The 25,897-nt window shown below is 36.6% G+C and overlaps 1 protein-coding gene across 1 annotated transcript in view; it reads left to right on the top strand.

Moving 5' to 3' along the window:
• LOC129535598 (uncharacterized) overlaps positions 1–20,202 on the top strand; it is a 164,540-nt gene extending 144,338 nt beyond the window's left edge. Inside the window, exons 8-10 of the mRNA XM_088836796.1 lie at positions 17,456–17,477; positions 19,505–19,600; positions 20,147–20,202. Coding sequence (XP_088692922.1) covers positions 17,456–17,477; positions 19,505–19,600; positions 20,147–20,202 — 174 coding nt within the window. The remainder of the gene's footprint in view (positions 1–17,455; positions 17,478–19,504; positions 19,601–20,146) is intronic.
• The last annotated feature ends 5,695 nt before the right edge of the window (positions 20,203–25,897 follow it).

Here is a 25,897-nt window from a genome sequence, read left to right as displayed (position 1 = left end):
TTCTTCACTTCAAACTCACCACATTTGTTTTAATCTTACATCAGTAGATAAATGTGTAAAATACCTCCATAGTTGCTGACTACCTGGGGTTTTCCTAATATTCTTTTGATTGACTGATTAGTACCAATATCGGAAACAACTCATAGAAAATATTTTATTGCTTTTGTTCTGAAATATTATTTGACTCAAATAAATGCCTTGATTCATAGTTTCTTTCCTTGAGTATTTTTACATATTATTCTCGTAATGACTCTTCAAAAGAATTCTGAGATTAACCTTATTTTTCAGCAATATCAATTTAAGAGATTTTTTTTTTTTGCCTAACTGCCTATAGCATCTTTTTATGGGATTTTTATGTTTGATGTCAAGTAATTTTACTAGTGCCTGCCAATTCAGGAGGCATAATGAGATGCTGCTTCAGTCCCGGGTTGGATCCCTGGGTTGGGAAGATCCCCTGGAGGAAGGCATGCCAACCCACGCTAGTATTCTTGCCTGGATAATCCCACAGACAGAAGAGCCTGGTGGGCCACAGTCCATAGGGTCTCAAAAAGCTGGACACAACTGAAGTGACTTAGCATGCACACATGCAATTTTATTAGGATTTCTCAGTTTTCTCAGTGGTAAAGAATCCACTTGCCAATGCAGGAGTTGCAGGGGACATGAGTTTGATCCCTGGGTCAGGAAGATCCCCTGGAGAAGGAAGTGCTACAGTATTTTTGGCAGGATAATCTCATGGACAGAGGAACCTGGTGAAACCATGGGGTCACAAAAGAGTTGGACATGATTGATGCCTGAGTGTAGTTAGTGCTTTACACAATTCATACAGCTTTACTAGGGTACACTCCAGTGTTGACAATTTGGGAAGATTTTTTTTTCTCTAAGGTATGATACCTTCTTTTTAATATGCAGTTTCAAGCCCTCTTTTGCATAATATATTAGCTTTGTTCCATTATTTCTATTTTTTTAATGGGGATTAACTTATGCAACTATTGGCTCTCTTATTGTAAGAGCATCCCCTGTGTACACCTGTGTGTTCTGGCAACTTTGGCAGAAAGACCAGAACTAGAGTGGGTACAGGTCAGGAAGTATCAGGGCACTCACTGTGTCAGGGCTACTTTAGTTGGATGGCTGGAGCTGGAGTGGGCATGGCCTGGGGTGATTTATGGTTGTGCTGCCAGGGCTGCCTATTGGGGAATGGCTGAAGTTGATACAGGCCAGGGGCCTGGGGTATCTTTGGCAGGCCAGCTAGACTTTTGGGGCCGTATTCTCATCTGTGCCATCAAGAGAGAGGGGTACACCTCAAAAGGTGGAGTTTCACCATTGTTTGGCAGATGCTTTAGTGTTAGTGTAGTGATTTCCTTTGTATATTGTTTAGGTGCCCTTTAAACCTAAAACCTGTATCTTTTCTTTTCTTTTTTTTGGCTGTTTTTTGCCCCAGTGTAAATGAATTTGCACACAGACCCCTCAGTGATGTTTCCCCACCGCAGGTCTCCATGTCAGTACTGGGGCCCCTATGGATACGCCTTCCTCTCTTTTCCCCATTTCTATTGTTTGCTATATAAAAGTTGTTCTGTCAGATCTCAGTGCTTCTTCAGGAGGAATCGCTCTATACATAAATATAAATTCGCTGTGTCCATAGAGGAGGTGAGTTCAAGATCGTCCATCTTGTACTGTGAGCCTGAAATGCTTGTTTATGTATTTTGTACTCTCTCCCTTATTTCATTGTAAGTTCTATGAAGACAATGATTTTTTTCTTCTTTAATATTCATGTCTAGAATAATGTCTGACCTTTATAGATATATAATGTTGGAAATAAGATATGTTATTGGGCTTTGTTTTACAGTTTTCTGTTTATTAAAATAGCATTCTTTCTGACATACTAATAATTGATAATTTATGCTATTTACAAGGTATTCTTCCAAGAATATTAAAAGTATTTATTTACCTTTAAAACTCACCTGTTAGTTAGTATAATCATGTTTATTTTACAGATAAAGGAATTGGGAAAATATAAATTATGTACTATTTATAAGTGATAGAGAATGATTTAATATAGAACTGTGAGTCTTAACCAGTTTAATATATATCTGTATATCTCTATATAATCAGACATACTGATTCAAGCATAGCCTGCCCTTTTCAACTTTTATGTTTTTGCTTACACAGCTGGATCCACCTAGAATCTCAGATTTTTTAAAAATTACATTTCTGCAAAGATCTAAGCGCAAGTCAATAATACCTTTTTAATAACCATGTTAGAGTATTCTCTGTCACAAAGTTATCTTCTGTTACTCTGATAATGGTGTTGATTCTTTTATTCATTTATTTCAAATAATCTTTTAACTGCATTGCAAAAGCTGTATCATGACTAGCAGGTTTTTAAACTCTGCTCTCGACCTGTCTAAGATTCCATTTTTTGTTGTTGTTTTTCAGTCACTAAGTTGTGACTGACTCTTTACAACCCCATGGACTGCAGCATGCCAGGTTCCCATATACTTCACTGTCTCCCAGAGTTTGCTCAAACTCATATCCATTGAGTGCATCATTCTATTTAAACATCTCATCTTCTGCTGCCCTCATCTCCTTTTCCCTTCATCAAGGTCTTTTCCAGTGAGTCAGCTCTTTATCAGGTGGGCAAAGCATTGGAGCTTCAGCATCAGTCCTTCAGTCCTTCCAATGAATATTCATGGTTAATCTCCTTGTAGTCCAAGGGACTCTTAAGAATCTTATCCAGCACCACAGTTTGAAAGTATCAGTTTTTTGGCACTCAGCGTTTTTTATGATCCAACTCTTGTATCTGTACATGACTACTGGAAAAAGCATAGATACCATAGCTTTGACTATACGGACCTTTGTCAGTAAAGTGATGTCTTTACTTTATAATATGCCATCTAGGTGTGTCCTAGTTTTCCTTCTGAGGAAAAAGCATCTTAATTTCATGGCTATGGTCATTGTATGCAGTGATTTTTGAGCCCCAAAAAGAAAATCTGTCACTGCTTCCACATTTTCCCCTTCTATTTGTCATGAAGTAATGGGACCAAATGCCATAATCTTCATTTTAAGCCAGCTTTTTCACTCTCCTCTTTCTCATTCATCAAGAAACATTTTAGTTCCTCTTCACTTTCTGACATTATAGTGGTATCATCTGCATATCTGGTTGTTGATATTTCCCTCAGCAGTCTTGACTCCAACTTGCAATTCATCCAGCCTGATATTACAAATGATGTTCTCTGCATATAAGTTAAATAAGCAAGGTGTCAGTAGACAAATTGCCATATTCCTTGACCAACTTTGAACCAGTCAGTTGTTCTATGTAAGATTCTAACTGTGGCTTCTTGACCTGCATACAGGTTTCTCAGGAGACAGGTAAGGTGGTCTGGTATTCCCATCTCTTTAAGAACTTCCCACAATTTGGATTGAGAGAACAACCAGGAAGAAGATAGGTGGTAAAGCTCTCAAGTCTGTCTCCTGGATCCAGGGTTCAGTGTGAGATAGATTGAGGGCTCCTGCAGAGGGCAAGAGGCACTCCAGGAACATTGTTGGGTGACGCTGCCTGCCACATCCTCCTAGGATGCTGAGCCCTACACCAATCCAGCTTTGGGACCCAAGCCTTCCCAGTCTCCAGAGATGTGATTCCAGCCAAAGAAACCAACAGTTGTGCAAAGCCATTGCTAAAATAATCATGATCTGCTGTGGGGCCTTAGGTACCTCAGGGAAAAAAATAACTCTGAATTAGAATTCTTCACAAAAGCAGACTTCATTAATGCTTTGACAACTGAGCACTCTGTGAAGAACTAGTGGATATTTTCAATCTGTGCTTTACTGCTGATGAAGCTGAGGTTTAGCAAGGTTAAGCAATTTGCTCAACATCACATAGCAGAGACAAAGCCCTGAGCATTGGAGTGGGATCACTGACTCCAAGACCCTAGACTACCAGAAAATTAATCCTCAGTTCAGTTCAGTCTCTCAGTCACATCCGACTCTCCGTGACCCCATGAATCACAGCACGCCAGGCCTCCCTGTCCATCACCAGCCCCCGGAGTTCACTCAAACTCATGTCCATCGAGTCGGTGATGCCATCCAGCCATCTCATTCTCCGTCGTCCCCTTCTCCTCCCGCCCCCAACCTTTCCCAGCATCAGAGTCTTTTCCAGTGAGTCAACTCGTCGCATGAGGTGGCCAAAGTATTGCAGTTTCAGCTTTAGCATCAGTCCTTCCAATGAACATCCAGGATTGATCTCCTTTAGAATGGACTGGTTGGGTCTCCTTGCAGTCCAAGGGACTCTCAAGAGTCTTCTCCAACACCACAGTTCAAAAGCATCAATTCTTCGGCGATCAGCTTTCTTCACAGTTCAACTCTCACATCCATACATGACCACTGGAAAAACCATAGCCTTGACTAGACGGACCTTAGTTGGATAGCTTTTTAATATGCTATCTAGGTTGGTCATATCTTTCCTTCCAAGATGTGAGAGTTGGACTGTGAGGAAGGCTGATCGCCGAAGAATCGATGCTTTTGAACTGTGGTGTTGGAGAAGACTCTTGAGAGTCCCTTATACTGCAAGGAGATCCAACCAGTCCATTCTAAAGGAGATCAATCCTGGATGTTCATTGGAGGGACTGATGCTAAAGCTGAAACTCCAATACTTTGGCCACCTCATGTGACGAGTTGACTCACTGGAAAAGACTCTGATGCTGGGAAAGGTTGGGGGCGGGAGGAGAAGGGGACGACGGAGAATGAGATGGCTGGATGGCATCACCGACTCTGTGGACATGAGATTGAGTGTACTCCGGGAGTTGGTGATGGACAGGGAGGCCTGGCGTGCTGTAATTCTTGGGGTCGCGGAGAGTCGGACACGACTGAGCGACTGAACTGAACTGAAGCGTCTTTTAATTTCATGACTGCAGTCACCATCGCAGTGATTTTGGAGCCCAAAGAAATAAAGTCTGACACTGCTTCCACTGTTTCCCCATCTATTTCCCATGAAGTGATGGGACCAGATGCCATGATCTTAGTTTTCTGAATGCTGAGCTTCAAGCCAACCTTTTCACTCTCCTCTTTCACTTTCATCGAGAGGCTTTTTAGTTCCTCTTCACTTTCTGCCATAAGGATCCTAGGGAGTATCAAATAGTGAGAACTCACACAAGGGAAACCACTTGACTACAATACCAGGCATCACCCAACCACCAGTAGTACCCTCTGCAGGACGACTCATCTAAACAACAAAGATACAAACCCAGTAATCAACAGACAGGATTACCGCCTCACTCAGCCTTGCCCATCGGAGGAAAAACAAACAAGCAAACAAAAACTCAGCGCAGATCTTACCCTATGCAAAGCTCACATGAACCACTAGACCAACCTTAGGAGGGAAGAAAGCAAAAGGTAAAGAATTCAACCTTCCTCAAGGAAAGAATTAAACTTTCCTTGAAGCCTGGTATAAGGAGACCTCAAACACAATAACTTAAAAATAACAATGAAAAGGCAGAGAAATAATGCACAAATGAAGGAACAAACTAGGAATACAGAAGTCCAAATAAATGAAGAGGAAATAGGCAAACTACCTGAAAAAGAATTCAGGATAATGATAGTAAAGATGATCAAAAACCTTGAAGACATAATGGAAAAAATGCAAGAATCAATTAACAAAGACCTAGAAGAATTAAGGAATAAACATACAGAGACAAACAACACAATTACTGAAATTAAAAATACTCTAGAAGGAATCAATAGCAGAATATCTGAAGAAGAAGATAAAATCTGTGAGCTGGAAGATAAAATGGTGGAAATAACTTCTGAAGAGCAGAATAAAGTAAAAAGAATGAAAAGAACTGAGGACAGTCTCAGAGACCTCTGGGACAATATCAAATGCACCACTATTCGAACTATAGGGGTCCCAGAAGAAGAAGAGAAAAAGAAAGGGTATGAGAAAAATTTTGAAGAAAATAGAGTTGAAAATTTCTCCATCATGGTAAAGGAAATAGTCAATCAAGCCCAAGAGGCACAAACAATGCCATACAGGATAAACCCAAGGAGAAACATGCCAAGACACATACTAATCAAACTAACAAAGACTAAACACAAAGAACGAGTTTAAAAGAAGCAAAGGAGAAGCACCAAGTAACATACAAGGGAAACTGCATATACTTAACAGCTGATCTTTCAGCAGAAACTCTGTGAGTCAGAATGGAATGGAGGGTCTATTTAAAGTACTAAAAGGAAAAAAAATCTACCACCAAGATTACTGTACCCGGCAAGGATCTTATTCAAAATTCATGGAGAAATAAAAAGCTTTCAGTTCAGTTCAGTCGTTCAGTCATATCCGACTCTTTGCGACCCCATGAATCACAACACGCCAGGCCTCCCTGTCCATCACCAACTCCCGGAGTACACTCAAACTCATGTCCACAGAGTCGGTGATGCCATCCAGCCATCTCATTCTCTGTCGTCCCCTTCTCCTCCCGCCCCCAATCCTTCCCAGCATCAGAGTCTTTTCCAGTGAGTCAACTCGTCGCATGAGGTGGCCAAAGTATTGGAGTTTCAGCTTTAGCATCAGTCCTTCCAATGAACACCCAGGATTCAGCTCCTTTAGAATGGACTGGTTGGATCTCCTTGCAGTCCAAGGGACTCTCAAGAGTCTTCTCCAGCACCACAGTTCAAAAGCATCAATTCTTCGGCGATCAGCTTTCTTCACAGTCCAACTCTCACATCCATACATGACCATGGGAAAAACCACAGACAAGCAAAAGTTAAGAGAATTCAGTAGCATCAAACTAGCTTTACAACAAATGTTAAAGGGACTGATATAGTCAAGATATACAAGAGAAGAAAAAGATCTACAAAATAAACCCCAAACAATTAAGAAAATGGCAATAGGAACATATATATCAATAATTACTTTGAATGTAAATGGATTAAATGCTCCAACCAAAAGACACAGACTGGCTGAATGGATACAAAAACAAGACCCATATATATGCTGTCTACAAGAGACCCACTCCAGACCGAAAACACATATAGACTGAAAGTGAGAGGATGGAAAAATACATTCCATGCAAATTGGAAGCAAAAGAATGCTGGAATAGCAATTTTCAAATCAGACAAAATAGACCTTAAAGAAGATTGCAAGACATAAGGAAGGACACTACATAATGATCAAGGGATCAATCCAAGAGGAAGACATAACAATTGTAAATATCTATGCCCCCACCATAGGAGCACTTCAATACATAAGACAAATGCTAACAGATGTAAAAGGAGAAATTGGCAGTAACACAATAATAGTAAGAGACTTTAACACCCCACTCACAACAATGGACAGATAATCAAAAAAGAAAATTAAAAGGGAAACACAAGTCTTAAATGATACATTAGATGAGATGGATCTCATTGATATCTTTAGGACATTCCATCCAAATGCAGAGAGTACACCTTCTTCTCAAGTGCACATAGAACATTCTCCAGGATAGAAAACATCTTGGGTCACAAATCAAACCTCAATACATTTAGGAAAATTGAAATCATATCAATCATCTTCTCTGAGCACAATGCTATGAGACAAGATATCAATTACAAGAAAAAAGAGTAAGAAACAGGAACACATGGAGATTAAGCAACATGTTTCTAAATAACCAGCAGATTCCTGAAGAAATCAAAAGGGAAATCAAATATAATCTAGAAACAAATGACAATGCAAACACAACAACTCAAAACCTATGGGATGCAGCAAAAACAGTTCTTAGAGGGATGTTTATAGCAATACAATTATACCTCAAGAAACAAGAAAAACATCAAATGGACAGCTTTACACCTAAAATAACCGGAAAAAGAAGAAGAACAAAAACAACTGAAAATCCTAAAATTAGTACAAGGAAAGAAATAAAGATCTGAGCAGAAATACATGAAAAAGAAATGAAAGAACCAATAGTAATGATTAATAAAACTAAAAGCTGGTTCTTTGAGAAGATAAACAAAATTGACAAACCTTTAGCCAGACTCATCAAGGAAAAAGGAGGAGAATTAAAAATGAAAAAGGAGAGGTTACAATAGACAATGCAGAGATACAAAGGAGTATAAGAGACTTATGAACAACTATGTGGCAATAAGATAACGTGAAAGAAATGGACAGATTCTTAGAAAAGTTCCATCTTTCAAGACTGAACCAGGAAGAAAAAGAAATTATGAACAACCCAGTTACAAGCATGGAAATTGAAGCTGTGATGAAAAATCTCCCAAAAAACAAAAGCCCAGGACAGATGGCTTCACAAGAGAATTCTGTTAAACATTCAGAGAAGAGTTAATGCCTATCCTTCTAAAACTCTTTCCAAAAATTTTAGAGGAAGGAATGCTTCCAAATCATTCTATGAGGCCACATCACCCTGATACCAAATCAGACAAAGACAACACACAAAAAATAAAACTACAGGCCAATATCACTGATGAAAATAGATGCAAAAATGCTCAACAAAATTTTAGCAAGCAGAATTCAGCAACACATCAGAAAGCTCATAAACCACAATCAAGTTAGGTTTATTCTAGGGATGCAAGGATTCTTCAATATATACAAATCAATCAATGTGATATACCATATTAACAAATTGATAGATAAAACCCATATGATAATCTCAGTAGATGTAGAAAAAGCCTTTGACAAAATTCGGTACCAGTTTATGATTAAAACTCTTAAAGAAATGGGCATAGAAGGGACCTACCTCAACGTAGTAAAGGCCATCTATGATAAGTCTATGGCAAACATTATTCTCAATGGGAAAAAACTGAAAACATTCCCCCTAAGATCAGGAAAAAGACAAGGGTGTCCACTTTCACCACTGTTATTCAACACAGTTATGAAGCGCTAGCTGCAGGAATCAGAGAAGAAAAAGAAATAAAAGGAATCCAGAAAAGAAGTAAGGCTCACACTGTTTACAGATGACATGATACTGTACCTAGAAAACCCTAGAGATAATTACTAGAGCTAATAGTTACTAGATTTGTCAAGAGAATGCACTGGTCATAGCAAACACCCTCTTCCAAAAACACAAGAGAAGACTCTACACATGGACATCACCAGATGATCAACACCGAAATCAGATTAATTACATTCTTTGCAGCCAAAGATGGAGAAGCTGTATACAGTTAGCCAAAACAAGACCAGGAGCTGACTGTGGCTCAGATCATGAACTCCTTATTGCCAAATTCAGACTGAAATTGAAGAAAGTTGGGAAAACCACTAGACCATTCAGATATGACCTCAATCAAATCCCTTATGATTATACAGTGGAAGTGAGAAATAGATTTAAGGGACTAGATCTGATAGATAGAGTGCCTGATAAACTCTGGACAGAGGTTTGTGACATTGTACAGGAGACAGGGACCAAGACCATCCCCATGGAAAAGAAATGCAAAAAAACAAAATGGCTGTTTGAGGAGGCCTTACAAATAGCTGTGAAAAGAAGAGAAGCGAAAAGCAAAGGAGAAAAGGAAAGATATAAGCATTTGAATGCAGAGTTCCAAAGAATAGCAAGGAGAGATAAGAAAGCCTTCCTCAGTGATCAATGCAAAGAAATAGAGGAAAACAACAGAATGGGAAAGACAAGAGATCCCTTCAAGAAAATTAGAGATTCCAAGGGAACATTTCATGCAAAGATGGGCTCGATAAAGGACAGAAACGGTATGGACCTAACAGAAGCAGAAGATATTAAGAAGAGGTGGCAAGAATACACAGAAGAACTGTACAAAAAAGATCTTCACGACCAAGATAGTCACGATAACGTGATCACTGACCTAGAGCCAGACATCTTGGAATGTGAAATCAAGTGGGCCTTAGAGAGCATCACTACGAACAAAGCTAGTGGAGGTGATGGAATTCCAGTTGAGTTATTTCAAATCCTGAAAGATGATGCTGTGAAAGTGCTGCACTCAATACACCAGCAAATTTGGAAAACTCAGCAGTGGCCACAGGACTGGAAAATGTCAGTCTTCATTACAATCCCAAAGAAAGGCAATGCCAAAGAATGCTCAAACTACCGCACAATTGCACTCATCCCACACACTAGTAAAGTCATGCTCAAAATTCTCCAAGCCAGGCTTCAGCAATATGTGAACCGTGAACACCCAGATGTTCAAGCAGGTTTTAGAAAAGGCAGAGGCACCAGAGATCAAATTGCCAAAATCAGCTGGATCATGGAGAAAGCAAGAGAGTTCCAGAGAAACGTCTATTTCTGCTTCATTGACTATGCCAAAGCCTTTGACCGTGTGGATCACAATAAACTGTGGAAAATTCTTCAAGAGATGGGAATACCAGACCACCTGACCTGCCTCTTGAGAAACCTGTATGCAGGTCAGGAAGCAACAGTTAGAACTGGACATGGAACAACAGACTGGTTCCAAATAGGAAAAGGAATACGTCAAGGTTGTATATTGTCACATTGCTTATTTAACTTATATGCAGAGTACATCATGAGGAATGCTGGGCTGGAAGAAGCACAAGCTGGAATCAAGATTGCCAGGAGAAATATCAATAACTTCAGATATGCAGATAATACCACCCTTATGGCAGAAAGTGAAGAGGAACTCAAAGGCCTCTTGATGAAAGTGAAAGAGGAGAGTGAAAATGTTGGCTTGATGCTCAACATTCAGAAAACAAAGATCATGGCATCTGGTCCCATCATTTCATGGGAAATAGATGGAAAAACAGTGGAGACAGTGTCACACTTTATTTTTTTCAGCTCCAAAATCACTGCAGATGCTGATTGCAGCCATGAAATTAAAAGACGCTTACTCCTTGGGAGGAAAATTATGACCAACCTTGATAGTATATTAATAAGCAGAGACATTACTTTGCCAACCAAGGTCCGTCTAGTCAAGGCTATGGTTTTTCCCGTGGTCATGTATGGATGTGAGTGTTGCACTGTGAAGAAGGCTGATCGCCAAAGAATTGATGCTTTTGAACTTTGGTCCTGGAGAAGACTCTTGAGAGTCCCTTGGACTGCAAGGAGCTCCAACCAGTCCATTCTAAAGGAGATGAATCCTGGGTGTTCATTGGAGGGACTGATGCTAAAGCTGAAACTGCAATACTTTGGCTACCTTATGCGACTAGTTGACTCACTGGAAAAGACTCTGATGCTGGGAGGGATTGGGGATGGGAGGAGAAGGGGACGACAGAGAATGAGATGGCTGGATGGCATCACTGACTCGATGGACATGAGTTTGAGTGAACTCCGGGAGTTGGTGATGGACAGGGAGGCCTGGCGTGCTGTGATTCATGGGGTCACAGAGGGTTGGACACGACTGAGCAACTGAACTGAACTGAACTGAACAGTTATTAGAGTTATCAGAATCTTACTAGAGCTAATCAATGAGTATAGCAAGGTTTCAGGATACAAAATCAATACACAGAAATCACTTGCATTTCTATATTCTAACAATGAAAAATCAGAAAGAGAAATTAATGAATCAACCCCATTCACCATTGCAACAATAAGAATTAAATATCTAGGAATAAACTTACCAAAGGAGACAAAAGATCTGTACACAGAAAATTTTAAGACACTAATGAAAGAAATCAAAGATGACATAAATAGAGAGACATTCATGTTCCTTGTTAGGAAGAATTGATATTGTGAAAATGACTATATGGCCAAATGCAATCTGCAGATTTAATGCATTCCCTGTCAAATTACCAATGGCATTTTTCATAGAACTAGAACAAAAATTTCATGATTCAGATGAAATAAAAGACCCAGAATAGCAAAAGCAGTCTTGAGAAAGAAGAATGGAGCTGGAGGAATCAACCTTCCTGACTTCAGATTATACTACAAAGCTACAGTCATTAAGACAGTATGGTCCTGGCACAAAAACAGAAATATAGACCAATGCAACAAGATAGAAAGCCTAGAAATAAATCCATGCACCTATGGGTACCTTATTTTTGATAAAGGAGGCAAGCATAAACAATGGGGCAAAGACAGCCTCTTCAACAAATGGTGCTGGTAAAACTGGACAGCCTCATGTAAAAGAATGAAATTAGAACACCTCCTAACACCATACACAAAGATAAACTCAAAATGTATTAAAGACCTAAATGTAAGACTGGAAACTGTAAAACTATTAGAGGAAGACATAGGCAGAACACTTGATGACATAAATCAAAGCAAGATCCTCTATGACCCACCTGTTAGAATAATGGAAATAAAAACAAAAATAAACAAATGGGACATGATTAAACTTAAAAGCTTTTGCATAGCAAAGGAAACTATAAGCAAGGTGAAAAGGCATCCCTCAGATTGGGAGAAAATAGCAGCAAATGAAACAACTGACAGATGATTAATTTCCAAAATATACAAGTGGCTCATACAACTCAATACCAGAAAAACAAACAGCCCAATCAAAAAGTGGGGAAAAGACCTAAACAGACATTTTTCCAACGAAGACATACAGATGGGTAACAAACACATGAAAAGATACTCAGCACTGCTCATGATTAGAGAAATGCAAATCAAATCTGCAATGAGATATCACCTCACCCTGGTCAGAATGGCCATCATCAAAAAGTCTACAAACAATAAATGCTGGAGATGGTGTGGATGAAAGGGAACACTCTTGCACTGTTGGTGGGAATGTAAATTGATACAGGCACTATGGAAGACAGTATGGAGATTCCTTTAAAAACTAGGAATAAAACCACCATATGACCCAGCAATCCCACTCCTAGGCATATACCCTGAGAAAACCAAAATTGAAATAGACACATGTATCCTATTTTTCATTGCAACACTATCTACAATAGCTAGAACATGGAAGGAACCTAGATGTCCATCGACTGATGAATGGATAAAGAAGTTGTGGTACATATACACAATGGCATATTACTCAGCCATAAAAAGGAACACATTTGAGCCAGTTCTAATGAGGTGGATAAACCTAGACCCTATTATACAGAGTGATATGAGTCAGAAAGAGAAAGATAAATACTGTATTCTAACACATATATATGAAATCTAGAAAAATTGTACTGAAGAATTTATTTACAGAGCAGCAGTGGAGAAACAGACATAGAGAATAGACTTATGGACATGGGGAGAGGGGAGGAGAGGGTGAGATGTACGGAAAGAGTAACATGGAAACTTGCATTACCATATATAAAATAGATTGCCAATAGAAATTTGCTGTATGACTCAGGAAACTTAAACAGTGCCTCGGTATCAACCTAGAGGGGTGGGATGGGGAGGGAGGTGGCATGGAGCTTCAAAAGGGAGGAGATAGATATATATCTATGGCTAATTCATGTTGAGGTTTGACAGAAAACAGCAAAATTGTATGAAGCAATTATCCTTCAATAAAAAATGAATAAATTATAAAAAAATATTAAAACAAGAATTCCCCAGTTTGTGGTGATCCACATAGCATCCATTATTCTTCTACATTAATGACCCATCAACTGAATGTTGTCTTTTAAGTTTATCCCATATTTTCTCCATTGAATTGTTTGTGCAGATTCCATTCTTGTGGATATCCTCCTATCCATCTTACCACAGTTGCATTCCGCTTTATTGAAATACACAAACTCAATATCCCTATATGTGTACACACACATAGACACACAATGTAGTGGAGTATTATTCATCCATAACAAAGAAAATACTGATTTTACAGAGAAAGACAAATAGTGCCTGATATTTATGTGTAGAGTCTTAAAAAAGTTGAGTTCATTGAAATAGAGAGTAGAATTATGGTTACCAGAGGGTGGGGGATTTGGGGAGAGGCTTGGCAAAGGGTACATACTTGTAGTTGAAGATGAATAAGTTCTGGGGATCTATTCTTTTTCCATTCATCTATTAGCTAATGCATTAGGCTATTTCCATATTTCAGCTCTTATGACTAATACAGCAATAATGGGAGTGCATATATCTTTTTGATATCCTATTTTCATTTGCTATGGATATGTACCCAGAAATAAAATAGCTGAATCATATGGTAGGTCTATTTTTAATTTTTAAAGGAATCTCCATAGTATTTCTCATAATGACTGACTGAACCTTTTTACTTTCCCACTAAACAGTGCACCAAGGTTCCCTTTCAATCCAGTTTAAAAATGGATAGAAGAACCAAACAGACGTTTTTTCCAAAGAAAATATACAAATGGCCAACTGGCACTTATAAAGTGGTCTGCATCAATAACCATCATAGAAATGCAAATCAGAGTCACAGTAAGATATATCCTCATACCTATTAGAATGTTTGTCATTAAAAAGACAAGAGATAAAAAGGATTGGCAAAGTTGTAGAGAAAAAAGAACCCTGGGTACCTGCTTCTTTTTGTAAAAAAAATACCTAAATACATATGTCACATCTGCTTAGGGACCAGAATCCGTGAAAATATTTAGGTTAATAATCTATATTCCCTAGTGTCCTAGTCAGCTTGGGCTGCCATAAAAAAAATACAATAAACGGTGGGTTAGACAACAAAAATGTCTTTCTCTCAGTTCTGGAGCCTGAAAATCCAAAATCTGGATGCCAGTTGGAGGCCAGAGGCAAGCTTTCTTCCTGACTTGCAAATGGTTGCCTTCTTACTGTGTCTTCATGTCAGAAATGAGAAAGAATGGAGAGGCAAAATGAGGGGCAGGCTGCTCTCTGATGTCCCTTCTTATAAAGGAACTAATCTCACAATGAGTGCCTCACCCCTATGGCCTCACCTAAACCTAATTACTTCCCAACTTCCACCTTCAGATGTCATCAATAGGGATTAGGGCTTCAACATATAAATTCTGCCAAGACATAGTTCAGTACATAGCATCTAGCTTTGGCCCACCTAGACATAATAATTTCAAGAAAGGCAAAGGATCATAGATTTTTATGAATACGTGTTATAAGAGATTCATTTGTTTCTGTTTTTGTGAGTGTGATAAAATTCTATACTAGAAATTATATAGAGAGTAATTCTGACTATACTGATCCATGAATATTTATATTGTTCATACTAATTATTACTGATATTATTTATTTCTTTAATTATGTCTTCATGTCTGTTAGATAAAACAGTTCAAATTCTTCCCAGTATGGGGTAGCTTCATACCAGATATAACTCAGAAAATCTTTAGAGCCTTACAACATCCCACAACCATTCTATACCCAAAGTATATTTGTAATGAGTCTAATACTTGTAGATCTATGTTATATCTTTATACTCTGTCAGCAGCAATCATGCAAAGCAACAAATACTTATTAAAAACTAATTATTGAGGATAAAAAATAGTGTCTAGCCGCTGCCCTTCTGGTGCCTATAAGGAGTGACAAATAATATACTAGACAGTAGTGCAGAAATATAAATTGGCAGAGCCACAATGGGAGTATATAGTAGGGACATGTAGTTCAACCTATGAGAAAGTAAATTTCCTTTTGTAAATGATGGCTGAGCTTAGCACAGTTTCTTTTGAAATAGCAACTCCACTTCTAAGATTTTATACTAAGGAGGTATCACACAAATAATGGAAAGATGTGTGTCCAAGTAGCTTCATTGTTATATTAACAGAAACTTTGGAATCAACCTATTATTATTAGCATAATGGAGGTTTAAGTAAATTATGTGGTCAACATAGCTCAGAAAATACACAATAAAATTGAATATAATACTATAAACCTATACTAATTGAAAAACCGTAATTTTCAGGATACAGTTGGAGGAAAAATGTTATAGATTAAATGTGAGCTGCCTTTTGTGTGAAATGGAATAATAATAAAGTATAGCTCCTCTGTGTGGTATAGTTTCTGATTTTTTTTTAATTTTTCTTTTGTTATATTTGCATTGTTCAGGGTTTAGTTATTTTGCAAATCTAAAACAGTTACATAAAATGTATAGAAATAATAGATATTTTAAAGAAAATACATAATATTATCTAACATTAATTCTAGTAACGAAAAGCAGTATTTGAAAGACTTTTAAAATCCTTGCTGATTATTGCAGATAAATTCATGAAGGAAAGCTTTATTTTAATTAATACTATTAACAATTTATATATATGAATAATGATTATAATGATTGTATAAAAATAGAATTTTATTGCCAACACTACCAGAATAAGAATTAATTTTGCCAAAATGATCTAAAGCATTCAATATTTAAAGAATTAAAAACTCAAATTTTATTTTTTATTATACCTTTATTTTCATGTATTCAAAAATAAAAATAGCATATCTATTTTGTGGTGGCTTCCCTGATAGCTCAATTGGTAAAAAATCTGCCTGCTATGCAGGAGATCCCAATTTGATTCCTGGATTGGGAAGAGCTGCTGAAGAAGGAATATGCTGCTCACTCTAGTATTCTTGGGCTTCCCTTGTGGGTCAGATGGTAAAGAATCCTCCTTCAATGTGGGAGACCTGGATTTGATCCCTGGGTTGGAATGAGCCCCTGGAGAAGGGAAAGGCTACCCCCTGCAGTGTTTTGGCCTGGAGAATTCCGTGGACTATAGTCCATGGGGTCGCAAAGAGTCGGACATGACTGAGCGACTTTCACTTTTTCACTTCACATCTGTTTTACAACTAATATTAAAATGCCTTGAAATTCACTTTGTGGCTATTACAAAACAACTTGAATGGATTTGTTTTTTATCAAAGAACATTTAAAGCAAATATAAATTTGAAAGGTTGCTGTGTTCAAAGCATTGGCATTTCTCTGAGTTAAGTTACATAGTTAAAACTTCACATGCAGTAAGTTAAATTTGAAATAGGCTATTCCTTGTACACTAAGAAATATAATTTTGTGACTCTGAAAAGTGTTTTTGTTTGGCTCACGTGAACAGTATTCTCAATTTGCAAATAGAAAACAATATGTAATAGATGGTCATCTAGTTCTTTGATTCGTTAAACATATTAAATTTATTTTTCTGCTCCATTTGGAGCTGTGGCATGAGAAATCAAGACTTATCGCCTCTTCTTAAGAAATTAGTCAGTTTAAAAATTTTCTTTTGTTCTCTTGTCCCTTTGTACCTTCTGCACCTCAGGGTAGCCTGGCTAATTTCTAATTCTCTTTTAGTCTCAACTCCAGCACTACCTTTTGTTTAAAATATTTCTTGATGTTCCCGCCTTGCTCCATGTATAAAACTGAGTTAGGGAATTCCTCCATGTACATCAAACATCACGAGCCCCCGTCTTCTATTACAGTAATCTTTCTAGATTTTGTGTGTAACTTGTTGACTTATTTCACTCTAACTTTCCACACGTCATCTCATTATTTGCTCAAGCGGGTTGCCCATTCTCATAGATTCTTAGGGCATCCACTTCTCCTTCTGCTGCCTTTTACTTCTTTAACTTCCCCTTCTTCCTTTTGAAACCCCTTTTATTTAACTTAAGATGAAAGTCAGTCTTTCACAAGTTATATCCTCATTGCATCGCTGAATGGCAGATGAGGGAGATTATCAAAGTAATTAATAACTATCCCTTTTTTCCTCTTTTACTTTTAGGATTTTGAAAAATATGAAAACGGTAAAAGTACAAACAACTGCTCATATTCCAATTTCCTGGGTTTATCCACGGTTAATATTTTGACATATTTATTCCTTGTCTTTTCCTGTGTATGCCTTAATACTGCATTGATAGAACATGGCTGTATTTCTCTTTAAAATGTATAATATTAAAGTATCCCAGGTTCATAAAGCAGTCATATTCTCTCCCCATTTTCCAGACATGAAGTTTCTGTCCATTTTTAAGCATTCATATTTGTATAGGTGTGGCAATAGATCTTATTTAATATTACTTTGTGTGTTTAAAAAAATATTATATTTACTTAAATAATATTATGATAGGAGCTGTATTTTTGATTTAGTATTTTCCCAAGGATTCTTCTGAATTATTACATACTGATTTATTTCCTCTAATTTCAATAGCATATTTCAGTCAATAGATATTCCATAATTCATTATTCCTTGCTCTTATTTATATACATATAGACTGTGTCCTGTTTTTCACTATAATAAACAATGTTTTAGCAAAGTTCCTTTTAATATTTTGACATATCTTAGTTTCCAGAAATGCTTTGCTGAGAGGGATACTTAGAATTATAATTTCAAACATAGTGAATATGCTTTTTCAAACCACTATTTCCCCCAATTTGTATCAGTTTATAATCCTGTTCAATGGCTAATTTTTCAGCTCTTTTTCAAACCTTTCCTTTTGTCTTCATCTCCTAAAGTAATTCATAAACTATAATAGAAGTTTATTTTTCCTATAAAGTCACTAATATCACATTGTAGTGTTCTTAGTTTAAGAAACTTCAAAGAAGATCATATGATAAAGACTTTATAGAGAAGATACCACAGGGTTTATCATTCTTAAGGAATATGTATGGGAAATTCCAGGAAGTACAAACTCTATCCGCTTGGCAAATTGTGAGTTTACATACATACTAGTCCACATATCATTTTATTAAATACTTATTCAAGAAATATATATTTTTTGTGCCCACTATAAGAAGGGCTGTGAGCTGTGTGAGTAGGAAGGGAAAGACAAGGTATGAAAACTGTGGATAGAGATAGATTTTGGTCATCTAGAGCTTTTTTTTTTTTTTATCTTGTAGCTAATTCTGTTAGCAGCACAATTTATGCCTAGGCAGAGGTCTGTCTCTTATAGCACCAAATATCCAGGGTAACACCTTAATCTCTTTGAAGCTTAATTTGATTCTACCACAAATGTCTTATCTTCCCAGGACCTTGAGCAACATCACTAAATTTTGCTGAGACGTAAAAATAGCATTGACTGAGCCAGGGGTTCCCTGGTGAAAATGAACATATACATAATTCAATCAAGTTTGTAAACTTCAAAGCCATTTTCATATTCTGATTGCTTTTCTCCATACCCACTATCAAACAAAATGAAGATTTTCTTGTTAGCATTTAATTCTATTTGTTTTCTTATCTATGTATAATATATACCATTTTGCTCTTTGTTTTTATACATGATAGCTGAAATGAGTAGGTCATGTAATTGCAAGAATGTACCAGTTGTCTTCTTCTTTATATCTTAAAATCAAAGCAAGCAATTTACAACTTTGTTTCAATGCTTCTTTTTAACTCTCTTCAAATATTTATTAGGCACTAGGGTAAAACTAAAGCTGAAACTCCAATACTTTGGCCACCTCATGCGGCGAGTTGACTCACTGGAAAAGACTCTGATGCTGGGAGCGATTGGGGGTAGGAGGAGACGGGGATGACAGAGAATGAGGTGGCTGGATGGCATCATCACTCGATGGACATGAGTTTGAGTGAACTCCGGGAGTTGGTGATGGACAGGGAGGCCTGGCATGCTGTGGTTCATGGGGTCACTAGGAGTCGGACACAACTGAGCGACTGAACTGAACTGAACTGAGGGTAAATCAGCCACTGGGCTAAATGCCCAGTAGCTCTAAACCCTCGCTCACATTGCTGTTTTCTACTACTATAAACAGGAAAATAGCCTAAACCTATAATAAAAATTTCCCTACTGCATTTAAAATTGTTACTTTATTTTCTCCTCAGTGATTCACCCATTCCTTATTCATTCATCAGCAGAGCCCCTGCACATTTACAAGATGCCTGGTCAAGCACTTTTAAACTGGCTGGAACTTCGTCACGGTAGAAGAACAAATTCCAAACTCTTTGAGGACTGTTGGGATCTTTCCAACTATTAAAATTTTCTTTTAATGTATTGCATATTTATTCATTTTAATGCATAAGTTAGATAATTAAATTTTTCTTGAATGTGTTATTTCTTCATGTTTAACCTCAATTAAGATTTACCACAGAGAATAAATACATGGCTTAAAGAAAGATTTCCCATATGGACTGAGAATTGCTGCTTGTTTCTTGTCTCCTTTAAAGCTCTAATGTAACTGAGGATATGTCACCATTGGATATTTCCATATTTTTGTTCACTGAACCAAACATGGTTGGAGCTCTATTTAATACCCTATGCAAATATTCTGAATTAGTACTAAGTTAGTCCTTGTAAGGTGGTTCATCCAGAAAAGAAAATATATTCTTTGTTGTAAAATACAAATAGGATTTGCTGCCTACTATATGTTGTGTTAATAGTGTTCATTAATTAGCATGAGGAAAATTTTAGAAATCTAACAAAAAAGGAGTATCTTTTATACTGTTTACTTTTTTTTTTCTAAATAGATTGTTCACAGTACCCTTTTATTCACACACCACCTGTTGACAGCCTAAGAAACTAGTATTTTGAACTGGATAATTTGAGAAATTTTAGTATTATAAATTTATACAAAAATAATAGATTCACATAATTTTTAGTGTAGCGAGTTTTATGTATTTTGGGTTCTTTGAAACCTGAGAAAAATTTGCAGCTGTTGAAAATTTGATTAAATATAAAACTGTATACCATGTCACAGTTAAAAATAAAGTTCATATCATGTCTGTACCACTTTCCTACCATGAGGAATTGAGAATTATTTTACCTCTAATTTGACTTTCATCTTTAAATGGAAGTTGCTGTGGGTAGTAAAACATATTGAGTTAATAAATATGTGTGGCCTTTTGATGACTTGCAGTAAGTCTGAAACATGAAATATGCATTTCCTCATCTATTTAGTAAAAGACAGCAGCCATGTAAATCTAAGTTTTATGTTTTCCAAAGTAATTGTATCATTTTACATTCACACCTGCAGTGTGTGAATTTTCAGTTCCAATATATTCTTGCCAACACTATTTTCAGACATTTTAGTTTCAGCAGTTCTTGTGGGTGTGTAGTTGGATCCAATTGTGGTGTTAATTTGCATTTCTTCAGTGAGCATTTACTCATATGCTTATTTGCCATTCATATAATTATTTCGGTGTGGTGTCTATTCAATATTTGTTCATTTTAAGAGTGCTGTTAAGATTGATGTTATCGTTATTGTATTGCAATAATTCATTATGTTTTCTAGATTCAGGTCCTTCATCAGTCTGTGTTTTGGTACTATTTTCCTCAGTCATATTTACTCATTTTCTTCAATAGATTTGAAATTCTAGAATGGGCCTTTCAACTCCTGAGGATAATTGTTCCATTTATTTTGAATTTCTGAAAATCCAGTTGTTTCTGCTCTTTTGAATATAGTATTTTGTTTTTCTCTTCAGCTTTAAGACTTTTTATTTGTTTGAGGTTTACCATTTCCTATTATTTGTCTAGCTGTAGATATATTCTACTCAGGAGCTATTGTGTTTCTTAACTTGACTAGGCAAGAATTTGATCAATTCCTGCATATCTATGATTGTTACCTTTATCAAAATTCCCTTACCCCATTTTTTTAAATTTCCATTTTGTTAGGCCTTCTCATTCTAGTTTCCATGCATTTTCATCATTCATTTTTATTTTTTATCCCTCTATGATTTTTCATAGCTGTTTGGTTTACTAAATTATCTTTGCAAACTGTGCTAAAATTATTTTATCTATAAATTATTTAAATATGCTTTCTTAAATTTCCTTGTAATGCTTAAACATTGTAATCTTTGGCTTGTTATTATATAGTTTTGCTTACAAAATATTTTCTATGGTCTTGATTATGGTTCTGTTACTAATCTTGGGTTGCGTCCTAAATGACTCAGTGGTAAAGGATCTGCCTGCAATACAGGAAATGCTGGTTTGATCCCTGGGTTTGAAAGATCCGCCAGAGAAGGAAATGGCAACCCACTCCAGTATTCTTGCCTGAGAAAATCCTATAGACATAGAAGACTGACAGGCTACAACCTATGGGGTCACAAAGAGTCTGACACAACTTAACAGCTAACAATAGCAACAACATATTATATATATTACCTGTTAATTCTTAAAATTGTCTCTCTGTTCTTTACTCTCCCTACTAGGGAGCTTACATTTTCAGTTTTTTGTTAGGTTTTTGTTTGTTTCTTTCCTTCTTTGATTTGCTACTAGAGTAGACTCAGGAAGTGCCCAAAACTGGTTGTTCAGTAAATATTCAGTGAGGAAGTAAATGACTCACTTTCCTTTCCTCTTCTTGTTTCTCATAGTTATGGCCTGAATTTTGCATTCTTGTATGCCACACACACACAAAAATATAGAAATGATCTGCATCCAAGTGTGTATTGTAAGTTACCTGAATTAAAATTTTAATATGACATCAACAATTTGAGAAATGTCTGGTATGGTTGATACAGTCTTTTAAAAAGATCACTTTGTTGAGTCTCCATAGTATGAGATAAAAGCCAAAGAGATCATGCTGGTAATTGAAATATGATAATCTAATAAAATAAAATGAAACTTTGTGAAAAAGTGAACCCTTATGGGACATATTTGCTTTCAATATAATATTAAAATATGCACCAAATATAAATTATGCATAATTAAATTCAATATGTGAGTAAATATGTCTCCTGGTTCTCATACTAAACCCTGCTTTGAATAATAATAACAAAAAATTTCTTCTGATTTCAATAGTGCTTTAAGGCCTCAGACCTAGAAAGAATATTCTTTGGAAAGCATTTAGTACATGGATATTGCAGAGGTTTCAGTTAAAAATACTTGCCACCTCACAAATGTTCTTTAAGTTATCATTTTATCCATTTTCTTTTAAAACATTGTTATGTTGCAGACATAGCTTTAATAATTTAAAGAGAGTCTCAGATGAGAGAACAATACTAGAATCTACTTTAAGAGTGAAGAATATATTATATGTGATCTTTCCTAGAACATGTTTGGCTATAATATGGATATACGTGTTACAAATATTACAAGTATTCTGCATGTGACTTAAATGACCAGCATGATTGCATTTTGTTTTGAATTATCTTATATTGTGGGAACTCAACTAAGTGATCTTTTTAAAATTAGATCACATCCTGGGCCATAAATCTAGCTTTGGTAAATTCAAAAAAATTGAAATCATTCCAAGCACCTTTTCTGACCACAATGCAGTAAGATTAGATCTCAATTACAGGAGAAAAACTATTCAAAGTGCCAACATATGGAGACTGAACAACACGCTGCTGAATAATGAACAAATCATAGAAGAAATCAAAAGAGAAATCAAAATATGCACAGAAATGAATGAAAATGAAAACACAACAACCCAAAACCTCTGGGACACTGTAAAAGCAGTGCTAAGGGGGAAGTTCATAGCAATACAGGCACACCTCAAGAAACAAGTCAATTAAATAACCTAACTCTACGTCTAAAGAAACTAGAAAAGGAAGAAATGAAGAACCCCAGGGTAATTGAAGGAAAGAAATCGTAAAAATTAGGGCAAAGATAAATGCAAAAGAAACAAAAGAGACCATAGCAAAAATCAACAAAGCCAAAAGCTGGTTCTTTGAGAAGGTAAATAAAATTGACAAACTACTAGCCAGACTCATCAAGAAACAAAGGGAGAAGAACCAAATCAATAAAATTAGAAATGAAAATGGAGAGATCACAACCGACAACACAGAAATACAAAGGATTATTAGAGAATACTATCAGCAATTATATGGCAATAAAATGAATAACCTGGAAGAAATGGACAAATTCCAGACTCAGATGTATATAACAGTCTTTGGGGCTCTGTGGGAGAGTGTGAGGGTGGGATGGTTTGGGAGAATGGCATTGAAACATCTATATTATCATATGTGAAATGAATCACCAGTTCAGGGTCGATGCATGTTACAGGATGTTCGGGGCTGGTATGCGGGGATGACCCAGAGGGAGGATAAGGGGAGGAGGGACGTGGAGGGAGGTTCGGGAAGGGGAACTCATGTACACCCGGGGCGGATTCATGTCAATGTATGGCAAAACCAACCAATATAATATTGTAAAATAATTAGCCTCCAATAAAAATAAAAATTAAAAAAAATTTATATCAGATAGCACCACATAATTACATGCAATATCTTTGATTAATATAAATACAAAAATTCTCAAAAATTATTAGCAAGCTATATCCAGCATCACATAAAAAAATCATGCGCCATGACTAAGTTGGAATTATCCAGGGTAAAAAGAATGTTTCAACATGTGCAAGTAAAACAATGTCATAAACCATATCAACAAAAGACAAAAACTACATGATCAACTCAATGGAAGTAAAAAAAGCGTTTGATAAAATTCAACATTCTTTCATGATAAAAACTTACCTAAGTGGGTATAGAGGAAACGTGTCAACATAATAAAAACTACTTATGATGAACCTACAGCCAGTATATAACTCAACAGTGAAAAGTTGAAAGCTTTCCTGCAAAATCTGAAATAAGACAATATGCCCAGTCTCAGGACTTTTATTCAATATAGTATTATAAGTCCTAGACACAGCAAGCAGACAAAAAAAGAAGTAAAAGTAAAGTATCCATATTGGAAGAATCAGTTCAAGTTGCTCAGCCGTATCTGATTCTTTGCAACCCAATGGACTGCAGCAAGTCAGGCTTCATCACCAACTCCCAGAGCTTGCTCAAACTCATCTTCATCGAGTTGGTGATGCTATCCAACTATTTCATACTCTGCCATCTCCTCTTCCTCCTGCCTTCAATCTTTCCCAGCATCAAGGTCTTTTCTAAGGAGTCAGTTCTTCACATCAGGTGGCCACAGTATTGGAGCTTCAGCTTTAGCATCAGTCCTTCCAATGAATATTCAGGAATGATTTCTTTTTGGATTCACTGATTTGATCTCCTTGCAGTCCAAGGGACTCTCAAGAGTCTTCTCCAACACCACAGTTCAAAAGCATCAATTCTTTAGTGCTCAGCTTTCTTTATGGTCCAATTCTCACATCTATACATGACTACTGGAAAAACCATAGTTTTGACTAGATGGACCTTTGTTGAGAAAGTAATGTCTCTGTTTTTTAATGTGCTGTCTAAGTTTGTCATAGCTTTTCTTTTAAAGAGCAAGTGTTTTTAATTTCATGACTGTAGTCACCATCTGCAGTGATTCTGGAGCCCAAGAAAATAAAAGCCTGTCAATGTTTCCATTGTTTCCCTATCTATTTGCCATGAAGTAAAGTCCTGGATACAGCCAGCAGACAAGAAAAGAAATGAAAGTATTCAAATTGGAAGAGAAGAGTTAAAAGTGTTATTATATGCAGATGACATAAATTATAAACAGAAAACCTTGAAGACTCCAACACAAACTCCTAAAACTGATAAACAAATACAGTAAGGTATCATGATAAAAGATTAACATACAGAAATCTGTTGCATTTCTTTACAGCAACAATGGAATATCAGAAAAGGAATGTAAAAAAAAAAAATTCGTCTTAAATCATGTCAAAAAAAAAAAAGAGAGAGAGAAATAAAACACTTATGAATAAACCTGACCAAGGAGTGAAAGAGTAATATGTCATGAGCAATAAGATGTTGATAAAGGAAACTGTGGTGGTGGTGGTTTAGTCGCTATGTCATGTCCAACTCTTGTGACCCCGTGGAGTCTAGCCTGCCAAGCTCCTCTGCACATGGGATTTTCAAAGCAAGAATTTTGGAATGGGTTGCCATTTCCTTCTCCAGGGGATCTACCCAATCCAGGGATTGAACCCGTATCTCCTGCACAATAGGTGGTCTCCTGCATTGAAGGCAGATTCTTTACTGTTGAACCACCAGGGAAGCCTTGAAGATGATTCAAGAAAATGGAAAGATCTCTCATGCCCTTGGATTGGGAGAATAAATACCATTATAAAGACCATACTAACTGAAGCAATCTAATGTTTAATATGATCCCTGTAAAATTTCCATGACATTTTTCACAGAACAAATAATCATATTTATATGGAACCATAAAAACCCCAAATTACCAAAGCAGTCCTAAAGCGGAAGAACAAAGCTCAAAGCATAATACACCAGGACTTCAGACAATACTACAAATCTACAGTAATCAAAATAACATGGTATCGGCCCAAAACAAGCATATGGATCAGTGGAATAGAATAGAGAGCCCAGAAATAAGTCCACACACCTATGGTG

This window comes from Moschus berezovskii, chromosome 6, assembly GCF_049115385.1.
Source record: "Moschus berezovskii isolate FMDL1 chromosome 6, NW_MosBer_1.0, whole genome shotgun sequence".
Taxonomy (NCBI): Eukaryota; Metazoa; Chordata; class Mammalia; order Artiodactyla; family Moschidae; genus Moschus; species Moschus berezovskii.
The sequence above is the reverse complement of the archived record's forward strand: the minus strand, read 5'-3'. Positions and strand labels throughout refer to the sequence as shown.